Below are 14254 nucleotides of genomic sequence, written 5' to 3'. Positions count from 1 at the left end.
ACGCATATAAGGTTAATTTCAATAAAACAATAACAATACCAATAAAAACACTACTCCTTTTATTAATATTCCTTCTACTACTATTACTACTCTGTGTACTACTACTTCTCATTCTATTACTACTACTTCTCATTCTACTACTACTATAACTACTTTGACTACTTATAAAAATAATGATTAAAAATTGTATATGATAACTAGAAGAATTGCATTTTCAGAATAAAAGGCAGTTTGATGCTCAATCATCTTTATCTGAAATGCTTGAAAGTATTTTATTATTATTCAGAGTAAAAATGTGTGGAAACAGTTAAAATGATGACATGAATGAGAAAGACTGTTGAATAAACTGAAAAAGTTGGGGAAGAAGAAAAAAGGAAGGAGAACAAGACAAAGAAGGAGAATAAGAAAAATAATAAAGAGAAGAAGAGAAAAGTAGTAGAATTTGTATTAGAAGTAGCAGTAGAAATAGTGGTAGTAGCATACGTAATAGTAAAAGTAGTAGAAGGAGAAAAGGTTGATGTAGTAGTAGAAGTAAAAATATAAGCAGTAGAAGTAGAAGAATCAGTAGTAGTTCAAGTAAATAGGTAGTAGTAGTGGTAGAAATTGTTGAAGAAGTAGTAGTAGGAGAATAAGTAGTAAAATATGTAGTAGAAGTAGAAGAAGTAGTAGTAGAAGTAGCAGTAAAAGTACTGGTAGTAGTATAAGTAATAATAAAAGTAGTAGAAGAAGAAGGAGAATAAGTTAAAGTAGTATTAGTAGAAGTAAAAAGATAAGTAGTAGAAATAGAAGAACCAGTAGTAGTTCAAGTAAATAGGTAGTAGAAGTATAATTAGCAGTAGAAGTAAAAGTAGTGGAAGTAGTAGTATTAGTATTAGTGAGTGGACAAGTGTTGTCAAGATAATGAATGCAGCACAATAGACCAATTCAAGAGTTGTTTGGTATCATCTTCCATCAAACACACAAGAGTGTGTGTGTGTGTGCATGCATGCATGCATGCGTCAAAACACACGGCCAAGGGTTTAACAGGATCCATCGGAGCGTTTTTCATTCCTGAGTGAATGAATTGTCAGATAGATGTGGAGTTGATCCAAAAGTGCTACAGAAAGAGTTGGCGTGACCTTTCATTCAATCATGACAAACATACCTTCATAACAAATTCTGTTACTGTTATTGGAGTCAGTCCCAGCGACTCAGGGTGAGTCACGCACGTTGTTTGTTTTCGTAAAATTTGCGGCTGTCAACTGAGTATTTAAAAAAAAAAAAAAAAAAGAGCAGAGAAAGAGTTCAAAGTGAGTTTTAGTTCGATCACATGAACTGGGAGGCCACGGGCAGGTGCTCGGCTGCAGCAGGTGAAACGCCCACTTCCCGCTGCTGTCTGTGACGCAGGTTTTATGTCTATGAACTTCGTTCGAAGAGGATCTCTCGGACTAAAGCTGCAGCTCAACGGTAAGAACCTGTGTCGCTTGTTGCTACTGTTCATGTTAAATCACGTTGAGTACTTTCACTTTCAACACGTTTGAGGAAGTAAAATTAAAAAGCTGCATATGGCGTAGAGTTGCATAAATATTTCGAGTAATAATGCAAAAACCAACATTATAAAACATTAAGAAATTAATGCAGTAATAACTATATTATGGATTAGATGTGATTGTGTTTATATGAGCTCCTGCAAGTCGTTGTATCAATAAGTGACATCAGAATATTTGAGAAGAAAATATGTTTTCAAAAATTGGGTTTTAAGTCCATATATTAGAAAAAAACAACCTGATAATAATTATATAATATAATAATTATCCCAAAATGTCCACATTTTTACGTTTCAAAGCTCTATTTATTCAACAAATGACAGAGAAGAAGCAGGTTTTATAGATACAGATAAGATAAGGCGAGTTAAAGGTAGTTATAGCCTCCATTGAGGCTCAATAACCTTTTCTGTACTCACTACTTTGCTGTGTGAATTAAAAGATACTTGTAGAATAATTATAGTATATTTTATAGTAATAGTAGTTATAGTCTTGTTGAAAATGTTTATTGCTGTCGACATATTTAATAACATTTTTCTTTATTTAAAATGAATCATTTTTACTTTGTTCTTTTTGTTTAATTCATTATTATTACAATTATGTTTAACTTTATTTCAGTTTTTTTTTACTATTTTTATTTTTGTCACTGTTGTTAACTAAAAATGTACCTAAAATGTTGGAATATATTAAAACATTTATTTATACACACACATAGTTGGTCGGACTCACTGTGTTCTCCTCCAGTGACCCACCATGTCTTATCTGGGCGTGTGCGACAACATCATAAATGCCCGTCAGAAGAAGGCCGGGATCGGGACCATCACCAGACCGGACAGCTTCCTGGAACAGGACTACCAGAGTCTGAAGAAGTACTGCCTCATCCGACGGGTCCGCTTCGTCGACCAGATGTTCCCGCCTGACAAAACCTCCATCGGCCACAAGGTTCTGAAGCCGGAGGACCTAGACCGGGTTGTCTGGAAAAGACCGGCCGTGAGTGAGGAGACGACTGTGATCACATTTAGAAATCTAGAAATCAAACAATTGACTGGGTGAAAACACTTTGCAACTAAATGTGGACAAAACTGAAACGTTGGTTATTGCTCCTGATAATAAGGTTCCAGGGTTGAGTCAGTACCTGGGTGACTTAAAGTCAAACTAAGCCTGAGAAACCTGGGTGTTGTATTTGACAAAGACATGTCTCTAGTTCAACTATTTAGAAAACTGACCACAAACTGTTTCCTTCCTTCTTGTTGGTTGATCCAGTTGAGGACCACAGGTTCGTTCTCAAACATCTTCATATCTGACACTTGATTGCCCAGGAGGTTTTTCACATTGGTCACAGTCAAATCCTGTCAACCAGAAAAATATACGAATACGATTGAAAAGCTAATAAAATGCAAAAAATACAACATGAAACTTGAGGTTGGGACGGGTATCAATTAAGTATCTAACTAACTATCTATCCATGCGTTTGTGTCTCCTTGTTTAGACTAATGTAACAGTTTATTTTTGTGTCTAAACAAGAAGGAGTTGTCTCGCCTGCAGTTGATACAAAACTCTGCAACGAGAATTCCAACCTTCTAACTCATATTTCCCCGATCCTTGAAACTCACTGGCTGCGAGTTTCTTTCAGTATCCTTTTGAAATTCTGGTTCTTACTTTCAGATCTATTCATGGTCCACGTTAGGCTCCCTACTGGCTCAAAACATCTTGATACATTTTTATTTGTGCTTTTCCCTGATTTTCTGGGACTCCTGTGTTTGTCTTACGTGTCTCTGCCTTTTAAAGTACATATTTCAACTGTGTATTGTTTTTAAATGTTAAAGCACTTTGTGACCCTGGTCTAGAAATTTGCTTGACAAACAATGTACTTGTTTTTCAGCTTCTCGTTCCAAAGCCACACCTGGTGGTGGACGGCATTTCCAGGTTTGACTTCGGTCAAGGAATTCTCGGTATGTTGAAACTCTTCCTCTTAGTCGCCTGCTGAATTTTATTAAATCAATTATCATCATCACAAATATGGAGACAGATCAATCCACAAAATAATTTTGCACGTATATTTTCTTCACACACACAGTAAAAGTCAGCTCCAGGGCCCATTTGCGACCCACTAGCAGATTTAATTTGACCGGCCGTCTCTGTTGTTTTCATCAAGAGAATGTAAGATAAATTATTATTTTTAATTCTAAACAATCGCCTCTTTAAAGACAACAACAAGATCATGAGTCAAATGAATACCACACACGCCGAAAAAAAACACTTATTGTTATCAGTTCCTGAGGAGGACTCGCTCAGCTCTCTAGGGAATTTTTTCCGCTGGTTTTAATTACAGTGTCGTCGACAGATGAGCAGAAAACTATCATCAATGTCAACCCAACGATTGATTTGTTGGTCTTTTACTTGGCAGACTTCACCAAACCAAAAAAATAAATCAATTGGTTTGTCCAGTTTCATCTAGAGAAGAGGCAGCAACTCTTGTGCCCATTTTTTGCCTAACTGGATGAAAATATAGTTATTTAAACTATGAACTTCGTAATTACATAACTAGGTATAATCTTACTTGTTGGCCCTCCCTCGTTTGCACATCATCAGATGTGGCCGCGTTCCCAGAAAGTTTAGACAGCTGTGCTGTAAGTAGAAAAACGTGTTTTAAACAATTGTTTACAAGTCTAAACATATTAGGAAAATACATAAAAATTAAGTGTTATTACGGTTTATTATCATTCAATGTTCTCAGTACACAACAGAAATAATGAGATGCCTATTTTAGCTAATAATATATTTGTGTTTTTTTAAATATTTGCATTACAGCGTTTTTAAACTGTTTTTTATGTGTTGTAAACATATGTAAACCGTATTACCTAAACTCTCCTAATATAGGTATAGCTTTTAACTAAACATTTTATCCTTCAATCCTTTTGATCCTTTTATCCGTCCCGGGACATGTATGTGAGTTAATGGTTGTGTGTGTCCTTAGCCTAGGATTCCCAAACTTCATCTCGCGAAGGCTCGCCAAAAACACTTTTAGAGACAATTTCCTGCACACAAGCTAGCTACAAGCTACTTGGAAAAGGGTGATAACAGACAATTGACCCAGAATATGACATCCCCCCCAAGATGGTCCTCCCTTCTCTTTGACAACCACTGAGCTACACCCGATGTTTCACAATGCACGGACGGTCCCATGAAAATGCTTTCCAATGTATTCTGAAATATGCAGGGTGTGTCTCTGTTCGTGTCAGTGTGGATGACCGAGATTGTAGCTGGTTCTGTTTGAGCGGCGTAACCGCAGGACGAGTACTAAACGAGTTGGCTTTTTTACTTTTAGTAATGTTGGTAAAAGCCTGTTTTATTGCGAATATGGTCACGATAGTACCTGCACATTTCAATGTGTGTCACCACCGATTCTTCTCTTTCAAAATCGTTAAAGAGTAAATATTACGAGGGGGGAAAAAAAAACTATAGACAGCTACAGACATCAATGTAGACTTGATCTACAGTTGGAGGATAATTCCTAATTCATCGTCGCCGACTATCGTATCGTAGTAGAGCATCGTAGCTGACTTTTGGTCAAATAGACAAAAGAGTAAATTCACCATATGCGTACGATACTAGAACTTGCCATCAAACAGTTTCAACTCTCGTCAACTAAAACGATCAAAACACGACGTCACTTCAGTCCCGGGTCTTATACTTCGCGTCGTGGAGAAAGATGAACAATCCAGAGTGTGTAACAGGTCGTTTATTCGCCGCTTCAAGTCAAACAAAATACAAGCTTTCAATTACGATCGACCGGACGCATTTTCTCCCGGCGACTGTCAATAGCACCGGGAGAAAAGGTCCCGAGCTGTAGAAACATCAGTATATTTAAGGCAAATTTCCCGTCCGGGAGGTCACTTCTTTCCGGCCAAATGGTTCTTTCAAGTTCCCTGTGTCAATATCACCCCCATATAGGCATCCTAATTTGTTTTCTTGTTTTCTAATCATTCAACTATTCTCAGGTGGGGGTTATCTTCTCTTCCGTCTTTTAACCCCCCCTTTTCCTGGGTGTGTCTTACTTTGTTCTTTGAAATTTTGTTCTACAATTTAAGGTGTGATTCGTAGATAGACAGATGTTTCAAATTACCGGTGTCGTATCTCTGATTCTGATCCAAGCTTGCCTCGAACCAGTGTGAATCAGTCTGAGTGCTTAAGTCAGTTAAGCATTAATTTAAGTATGCTGTATACGTATATAATAATTTTCATCTAACACAACCAAATTATATTATACATTAAATGTATCTTATATATATATTCAGTATATGTATTCATGCTTTTTTATTTCACAAATGTGGTATCCTCGTTTCGTTTGGTTAAGATTTGTAATGGACCATCCTCCTTCACCAGGGAACTGTTGGCTGCTAGCATCTATCGGCGCGCTGACGTTCCAGAAAAGCCTCCTAGAGCAAGTGGTTCCCACGGATCAGAGTTTTGAAGTGGACTACTGCGGCCTGTTTCACTTCAGGGTAAACAGGAATACGGTTTTAAAATCAGATGGTGGTTCTTATTGTGAAATCCAAAAATGTCCACCGAGTTGATAAAAATAAAAGACTATTGTTATAACAGCCATTCCATCATATATGTCAACGTTCGACAACTGTCTGGCCAAGTCTTATCCGCAGGCTGTTGATTTTTTGGGAGTGGTAGCAGATTATCATTCTTGATCCGCATCCAAATTATTTACCTTCTTCCCGTCAGTTCTGGAGATTCGGAGAGTGGAACGACGTCATCATCGACGACAAGATACCGACGCTGGACGGGAAGATAATTTTCGTCCACGCCAAAGACCCAACCGAGTTCTGGCCGGCGTTGTTCGAGAAAGCCTACGCCAAGTATGACGACTCACACACGCCATTGTCTGGCAAAAACATATACACTCGCAGACAAGTGAAAGTCTGAATAAATGGGGGAATTTCATCAGTAAAAGTCTGTCTTTTGTGTCAGAGTGTGTGGCTCCTACTCGGACATGGTTGCTGGAACTCCATCCGAGGCTTTGTTGGACTTCACTGGTGGAGTTCACATCAGCATCAAGCTGAATGAAAGTCCCCCCAATCTTTGGGAGATGTTGTACAGGGCTGGAAAAAGCTCATCTTTGATGAGTTGCGGGACACAGCATGGGGTGAGTACACACTCGATCACAATTTTTTTTCTAGCTAGGGTTTTACTTAACCAAACAGCTGTTCTTGTGCTTTGTTGTATCTGATGATGACAGACGTTATGGTCACAATTGGGACATTACAGGGTGCATTACCTCACACTTACACTAGAGGCGTAGTTCAATTTATACACAGATGTCTCAAATAAGTCATTTTCTGTATTTGTTTGTTTTAATATAAATTTATCTTTGAGCGTGTTCAATGCTATTCGAGTGATAAGGAAGGAAAAATCAAATTCTTACAAAACTTTTCAAGATCGTATCCTAAAAAATGCACCCAATTTTTGTTTTTCAATGAGAGTACACAAAAGACCAAAATTAAATAATAGTAAGTACTATTACTTATCAGTTTAACAAAAGTACTTTTTATTATTGAAATGAGTTCAAATCTATAAAAAAAATAACTTTGAACTTTAGGAAAAAAAAAACATTGAATTTATCTATATATCTTTCATTTTAGTGGAACCTTAAAAAACCTTAACCTTAACCCTTGTGTTATCTCAGCATTAAGATGACTTGAGGGCCCGAAGACCAATGTGTTTCTGTTATCCCTTGTGTTGTCTTGACCTCCACCATGTATTTCTGGAAGCAAGAGAGGTCGTTCACATTAGCCCCCTAGGCAGCACAAGGGATACCACAAAGACATTTGTTTTCAGGCCTTCGGAGCACATTGACCTGGAATTACCACAAGGGTTAAATAAAAGCTAATCAATTTAAATATATTTCAGATTCAAAAGCTTTTTGGATGTCATTGCTTCCTAATCAACAACATACACAAGGAAAATAATAACAACATACTAAAGCATTAAAGCAGTTTATAATATAACGTTATTATTAATAATATGCATTTAAACCATTTGTCTCTCTTAACCTTTGTCTCCAGGAAACTCCGACAAACAGTGTGATGGAGAATGGTTTGGTCAAAGGTCACGCCTACACAGTCACCGGAGTCAAACAGGTGAAGCAGGATATATCCTTATAGGAATAGATACTTAAGATCTCAACTCACTTAACTGAGATTTGGCAAGAGGCAGAAAAAGCCTGATATAATGTTTGAACCCACAATGATCACTGTTGTTGTCCGATAAGATGGTGATTCAAGGAGCTCTGGTCAACCTTGTGCGACTGTGGAACCCCTGGGGCCGGGTGGAATGGAACGGCGACTGGTCTGATCGGTAACAACCTGCGTATTTTTTTAAGAGCATCTTTCTTATAAAACCACAGTCATAAATCACTTATTGTTATCAGTTCCTGAGGAGGATTCGCTCAGCTCTCAAGGGAATTTTTCCCGCTGGTCGTAATTACAGTATCGTCGACAGATGAGCGGAAAACTATCATTAATGTCAACCCAACGATTGATTTGTTGGTGTTTTACTTGGCAGACTTCACATAACCAATAAACAAAACAACTGGTTTGTCCAGCATCATCTACAGAAGAGGCACCAACTCTTGTGCCTCACTAGTGACAGATTCTTTCCTGTTTACTACTTCAAAAGTTTGCCGACCGTTATTCTAGCCTTGTGTTTATTATCTTAAAATCATCTGTTTGTGATATTTTACTGGGACATATTTGACCCTTAATGGGAATTAAATGTCCTCAGGGACTGTATATATACATATACTACATACTGTACTGTAGGTGGTTATTGTTGAAATATTTATCATTAATTTATCTATTATTATCTTTTAATTAAAGATTTTTATTGTATTATCAATATTATTTATCAGCATTGTATTGTTGATTTTGCTATTATTCTTTAATATGTGTGCTGTAATGTAAAAGCCACTGATTTAAAATGCTTTTTTCCCTCTGAATACGATGTCAATATTTACTTAACTGACCTATTCTGTGTTTCCAGGTCTGATCTGTGGCTGGGAGCAACTCCTGAAGACAGAGAAATGTGTCTGTCAGTGGCCGACGACGGAGAGTTTTGGTAAAGATGAAAGAAACAAGTCGCTGGTCTCTCGTGGGGTTGTCTTGTCATCCAACAATCTCTTCCAGGATGACCATGGTCGACTTCAAAAAATTCTTCTGTGACCTGGACATCTGTTGCATGTCTCCAAACTTTATTGACGGATCCGAGAGCAAGTGGGACATTTCTGTCCACGACGGTCGCTGGGTTGCTGGAACTACAGCAGGAGGCTGTTTGAACAGCCCAGGTCGGCCATCTTTGATAATATTGTGTTGATAGTTTTTGTGAATTACTGTGACAATTAAAATTTTGTAGGAAAAATAAAGTAATATTAATGAATCACTAGTCAGGAAGACAAAGAGACCACGATAAAAATGAACTGTATTTAAAAATAAATGTTGTTTAATACTTTGGGGTTCACCTGACCCTAACCCCAAGTGGGTGCTGAGTAGGTGTGTAACGACAATGTAATAACCTAATAACTTTCAACCTTCCAGAAACATTCTGGACCAACCCGCAGTATCGAGTAAACATCTCCAAGATGCCCGACAAAAACTTGGAAACGGACAAAAACATGCTGGTGACGCTGATGCAGAAGCCAGACAAAAGAAAACGATCCTTGGTCGAGAACCTTCACATCGGCTTTTACGTATTCGAGGTAATCCTTTCTACTCCGTAAAAGTAAATCATCGCCTGACCTGACTTTCTGTTCTTCCCTTTCAATCTCTTCAAAGGTCCACGGAGAGGTACAGTAGGTTCCTCTTCATTCTTCTCACATCGTTCCGTGCTGAGATGGAGATGACGTAGATATTTCTGCTGCAGGACAAGAACACGAAAGGAAAGTTCCCACCTTCGTTCTTCGCCAAAAACACGCCCATCTTCCAGATGTCACCGTACCTGAACGCTCGCGAGGTCATGCATCTTCTGTCGGTGACGCCCGGAGACTATCTGATCATTCCGTCCACATACAGTCCCAACGAAACGGCATCCTTCCTCCTCACCATCCTTACGAAGGGAGAGATTAATGTCAAGTAGGTCTCAAACCGATCCGATCGGCGTCCGGTACGATAAAAGTTTTTGTACTTCCTTCAGCGAGAACTCGGACAACAGCAGTGTCCTTGAAGAGCAGCTGAGTGAGGAGGTAAACAGCAGATGCACAGAAATATACGAACGTTCATCAGTTTGATTTCGGTAAGAGTTCACCATGTCTTTCAGCCAAATATGGAGGAAAACTTCGAAGGCGCCGCAGTGAAGAGGAACTTCTTCAGACAGTTCTCAGACAAGGTACGGTTCCTCTTGACATCTCCCTGCTCAGCTCAGGATTCATACTTCTTGAACTTGCATCCAGTATGAAGAAATAGATGACGTCATGCTGCAGAAGGCTCTGAACCATCACATCCTGAAAGGTGAAGAAAAGATGCAAACATCAAGTGATTTGGACGACTCATACTGAACAAGGTCTTCTCTCACACAGACGAGCTGAAAACTGGCTTCAGTCTGGACGCCTGTCGCGGCATGATAGCGCTGATGGATGTATCCTCCCTCACTCTTCAGTGTCTCCACTAGAGGGCTTCCTGTGGACTCTCTAAATAATTTAGCAAATTAGCGACGCATGAAATACATTTAACTTCCGAAAAAGAAAAAATCAAATTTGGATACAAACCAGATACGAGTCACTCTGACTTTTTTCCAGGTTTAACCATTTGAGGAAAACAAGGGGCTTTGATTTTCAAAGAAAAATAGTTAGTAAGTTTCATTTGTAAAGCGCCTTAGACAACTTTTAAAGGTTGTTCAAACACTAGGCCTGTAGCGATATATTAATCTTAGATCACGTATCATACAGTATTTTTCGATACACTTTCATAACTGTCTTTGGGAAACGCTACATTTTAGTAACACCATATGTTAAAATGTGTAAATTCGCTTGCATCCTCTAGTCCTCAGTTAAGGCCGGGGATCCTGCAGGGTTTCAATGTTTCTTTTGGTACTGACTGGCTGGACGTTTAATTGCGACACCAAATTAAACAAAAGGGCTGTAAATATTTGCATGTTTATTGTAAATTAAAAATAAATAAAATCGAATAATTTTATTTGACAGACAATAAAAAAACAAAAAAAAAACATAAAATAACTAAGATAAAAATGAAATATAATTTGAAAGCTACCCCTGAAATCAAACAAAACAAATAACAATACAGTCACGATATTTTGTTGATGTAAAAAAACGACAAATTTACAAAACAGTATTTAACAGGAAGCAGGATTGTCGTGAACTTCTTCACCAAACCCATCAAATGACTTCCCTTAAGATCTCTCTATAATAATCTTGGTTCCTTATCTTAGATTAAGCAAAATCCTCTTTACACGTCACGAGACAAACGTAAATATGAATCAATTAATTAGTAACAAACTCGCATTGAAAACCCTTGACCTGTCCGCAAGAAATCCGTCACTGGGAGGCTGAACGCAAGCGAGTTTATTTATCTGTGGGATAAAATCATGGCATACAAGGTGAATATAACTTCAAGGATGAAAAGACCTTCAGGTGTGTGAGCAGCTAACGTGTCATGGGTTTGTCGTTCAGGATATATTCTTCCTCACGGATGTTTCAAGGACAGGAATACTTTCCCTGAAAGAGCTGAGGACTGCTATCATTAAAACAGGTGACTCGTCTTCCATTTTAATTTTGCTCATCGTTTTCTTTATTACCGCCAGTTAAAAGAAGTGTCAAGAGTGAGGTTAATGAACGTAGCTGACGCGACGTGTCTGCATTTGAGAATCAACAGTAATAGTGAAGGTTCAGAGCTGCAGCCAAGAATAGCTAAATATGTCTTAGCTGATCGGTTCTTTCCATAAAGTCGATAAAAGTTGTCCGATAATATCAACCTGATTTCTGCACAACTCATGGTTTCAACTCCATTAATAAGGCAAAACAATTCTCTAAGTAACACTGAAAGGAAACACCTGTGAAGTAAAATCCATTTCAGGTGATTATATTTTGAAGGTCATCAAAAGATTGCCAAAAGTCTGCATAGGAGCCATCAGAGAAAAAGTGAAAACTATGAAGAAAGTAGAATATAAATCAGTTGAGTCACACTTTTATAGTCAAGTAAAACATTTCACATGTCCTCATTCATAGATTTGATGCCTTCAGAGAGACTGTATCACGTAAATAATCATGAAAACCAAGACTTGACTGAGAAGGTGTGTCTAAACTTTTGCTCTGTACTGTATTTCTTGGAGCAAACAAACTTGACTCTAACCAAGTGTTTGTATCCGTTGTTTTGCGACGACTACACAATTTTCCAGACCTTTGTTTAGTTCTCGAAATGATGCTATGAATTCTGACGGTTGCAGTCAGCTCACATCACACAAGTCGCTGCCAGAAGTAAAAAGAAATTCCACCAGTTTGGCCCAACAATGCACAGAGAGAGCGACTGTTTGGCTATGCTGTCAAACATGCAAATATCCATTACTCTGATGAGTCTTAAATGATGTTGACAAGATAATTTCTTTCTGAAGAACCAGTTCTGACAAAAGGTTATGGGTGAGGTCACCACTGCAAATTCGCAGTAACACACTTCTATTACATATCAATCTAAAGGATTGAGGTTATTTGAAGAGCCATGTGAGGTTCTGAGTAAAAAAAAAATTACAAAAAGAGTATAAAAAATGACTAAATGCAAAGAAACTAAAAGGACACCATGAGTCAGGCAGAGAACAAAAACTTGAGGAGATAAGAAATGACACGACAAAAATTAAACGACAAAAAATATGCACTATAAGCGCCAACAATGCAAGAAATGACTAACACTAATCCACAATGAGAGAAATCTTAAAGGTACATACTAGGGATTGGCGATTATAATCCGGCGCCTGTTGCTGGAGGAGAGGGGGCTTTAAATTCTGCTGCTTCAGGGAATGAATCTCTCTATGAGCTGCAGCTTGTGAGAGAGCAATAGGCGCCAAAGAATTCAGGGGAAAGAAAATTTGGACAAAAGACATTTCAAATTTAAATCACGACACGACAAGCCTAATTGTGGTGCTCTTGGTATTCCATACACACTTTAAATTATGTAAATTCTTAGCTCTATTTTAAAGAAAATTAGTCTGAATAGCGGCCTCGAGTGGTGGTTTTAACAACTGCAGTTTATGATAAATTCATATGTTTGCAGGGATCAAAGTCGAAGACGAAATGTTGAATCTGATGGCTCTGCGCTACGGCGCCTCCGATGGAAACATGACTTTAGAGAACTTCATCTGTTTGGTTCTTCGCTTCAACGTGATGCGCGGTAAGTCAGATGACCGAGTCAAAGTTTTCTTTTCGTTGTGGTAACAACCAAAACGTTAATTTTTTCTCGCCTTTTCTTACCCACAGCGATCTTCAAAGAGCTGTCTGACGGAAAGTCCTTGACACTCCAGAAGTCTGAGGTAAGTGTTGGACTGATACGATGACCATGATGTGTTTGACACATTGTGACAGAGGTGTTGCTTTGTCTTGACAGTGGATGTATCTCACCATGTACAATTGAGGAAAACTGTTTCTGGACAAGTTACGACTCTTCACGGTTCACCACGTGAGATGGTTGGTCTTTAATCAGTCTTTATATTTTGAAATAGGGATGGGAGTTTTGCCCAGGATGTGACACATTCCAGTTTGTTTTTGCTGTAAATGGTGTTGGCCAAGAGAAGAATTACAATACCGCATGTAACCGGTTACCTCAGCATAAAGATATCTTACATCTATCAATATGAATCTATCATGACTATGACAGGGGCTACTAGAGTTTCTTTCCAATAACATCTCCTGTGAGGAACGACTCATAAATATTGTTTACGAAGATCCTTCAACACCTGACTTACTTTATTGTTGCTTGATGTTCGAAAATAAAATGTGAGGGTCAATAAAATTTTGCTTTGAAACTTTGTCTTACTTTTTAAAAGTTTCAATTTGTGTTGAGGTGAACAACCTCCCCCAATGCATATGTATTCAAGGAATCCAGGGAGGTGGTCAACTTTGACCCAGAGACAACACAAGGGTTGAACAATTGCATTTGTTTTCAGGGCCTTCGGGTCAACTTGACCCAGAGACAACACAATGGATACCACAAACACATTTGTTTCCGGGCCTTCAGGTCACCTTGACCCTGAGATAACCCAAAGGTTAAGAGAATCCAAATTCTACCATACTTTTCCGACTATCAGTATTAGTTACAGTTGACCTTGAACCTATTTTATGTAGTACACAATGCTCAGAAATGCAAGGTGTTACATGCATCTTGTAATCTGGTGCCTTATGTATGAAAATAGGAACCTTTATTGAAATTACGCCTTAGAATAATTTGCGCTTTAAATTCAAAAAAATACAGTACAAAGCTGGTAAGAGTCGGAAAGAGTCAGTTGAGTAGGCTTGGGAATCTGATTAGGATGCCACCATGGTGAGGTGTTCAGGCAGTGAAGTGCGGTGAGGTTCATGGTTGGTGAGGCATTGACTTCTTTAGTGTCAGTTTTACAAGTATATAATCCCAAAAGAGATGCTTATTTAATTGGCTACTGGTTATTTCATATCTCAACAGCATTCATCACATGCAGTTATAGCATAAACCTGTCCATCTTTGACAATG

General features: G+C 38.3%; 1 protein-coding gene across 1 annotated transcript; it reads left to right on the top strand.

Annotated features, from left to right (window-relative positions):
- The first annotated feature begins 1128 nt into the window (after nt 1-1128).
- On the top strand, nt 1129-13547 carry LOC148060579 (calpain-1 catalytic subunit-like). Its single transcript, XM_087779915.1, has 22 exons — nt 1129-1446; nt 2268-2513; nt 3406-3475; nt 5910-6028; nt 6261-6394; nt 6507-6681; nt 7601-7675; nt 7807-7892; nt 8577-8651; nt 8720-8877; nt 9128-9288; nt 9365-9376; nt 9453-9661; nt 9723-9771; nt 9846-9914; nt 9979-10036; nt 10105-10163; nt 11073-11141; nt 11215-11293; nt 12806-12922; nt 13009-13061; nt 13136-13547. Exons 2-22 carry the CDS (start codon nt 2277-2279, stop codon nt 13160-13162), a joined length of 2091 nt encoding a protein of 696 aa, XP_087636041.1. The 5' UTR covers nt 1129-1446; nt 2268-2276; the 3' UTR covers nt 13163-13547.
- The last annotated feature ends 707 nt before the right edge of the window (nt 13548-14254 follow it).

This window comes from Callionymus lyra, chromosome 18 (genome assembly GCF_982586985.1).
Source record: "Callionymus lyra chromosome 18, fCalLyr1.hap1.1, whole genome shotgun sequence".
Taxonomy (NCBI): Eukaryota; Metazoa; Chordata; class Actinopteri; order Syngnathiformes; family Callionymidae; genus Callionymus; species Callionymus lyra.
The sequence above is the reverse complement of the archived record's forward strand: the minus strand, read 5'-3'. Positions and strand labels throughout refer to the sequence as shown.

Bases quoted from the DNA above. Each gene is read 5' to 3' on its own strand.
- LOC148060579 (XM_087779915.1), top strand. From the start codon at position 2,277: ATGTCTTATCTGGGCGTGTGCGACAACATCATAAATGCCCGTCAGAAG. The intron at 10,037-10,104 runs GTGAAGAAAAGA...TCTCTCACACAG, and splicing joins GAACCATCACATCCTGAAAG to ACGAGCTGAAAACTGGCTTC. The intron at 13,062-13,135 runs GTAAGTGTTGGA...TTGTCTTGACAG, and splicing joins TGACACTCCAGAAGTCTGAG to TGGATGTATCTCACCATGTA.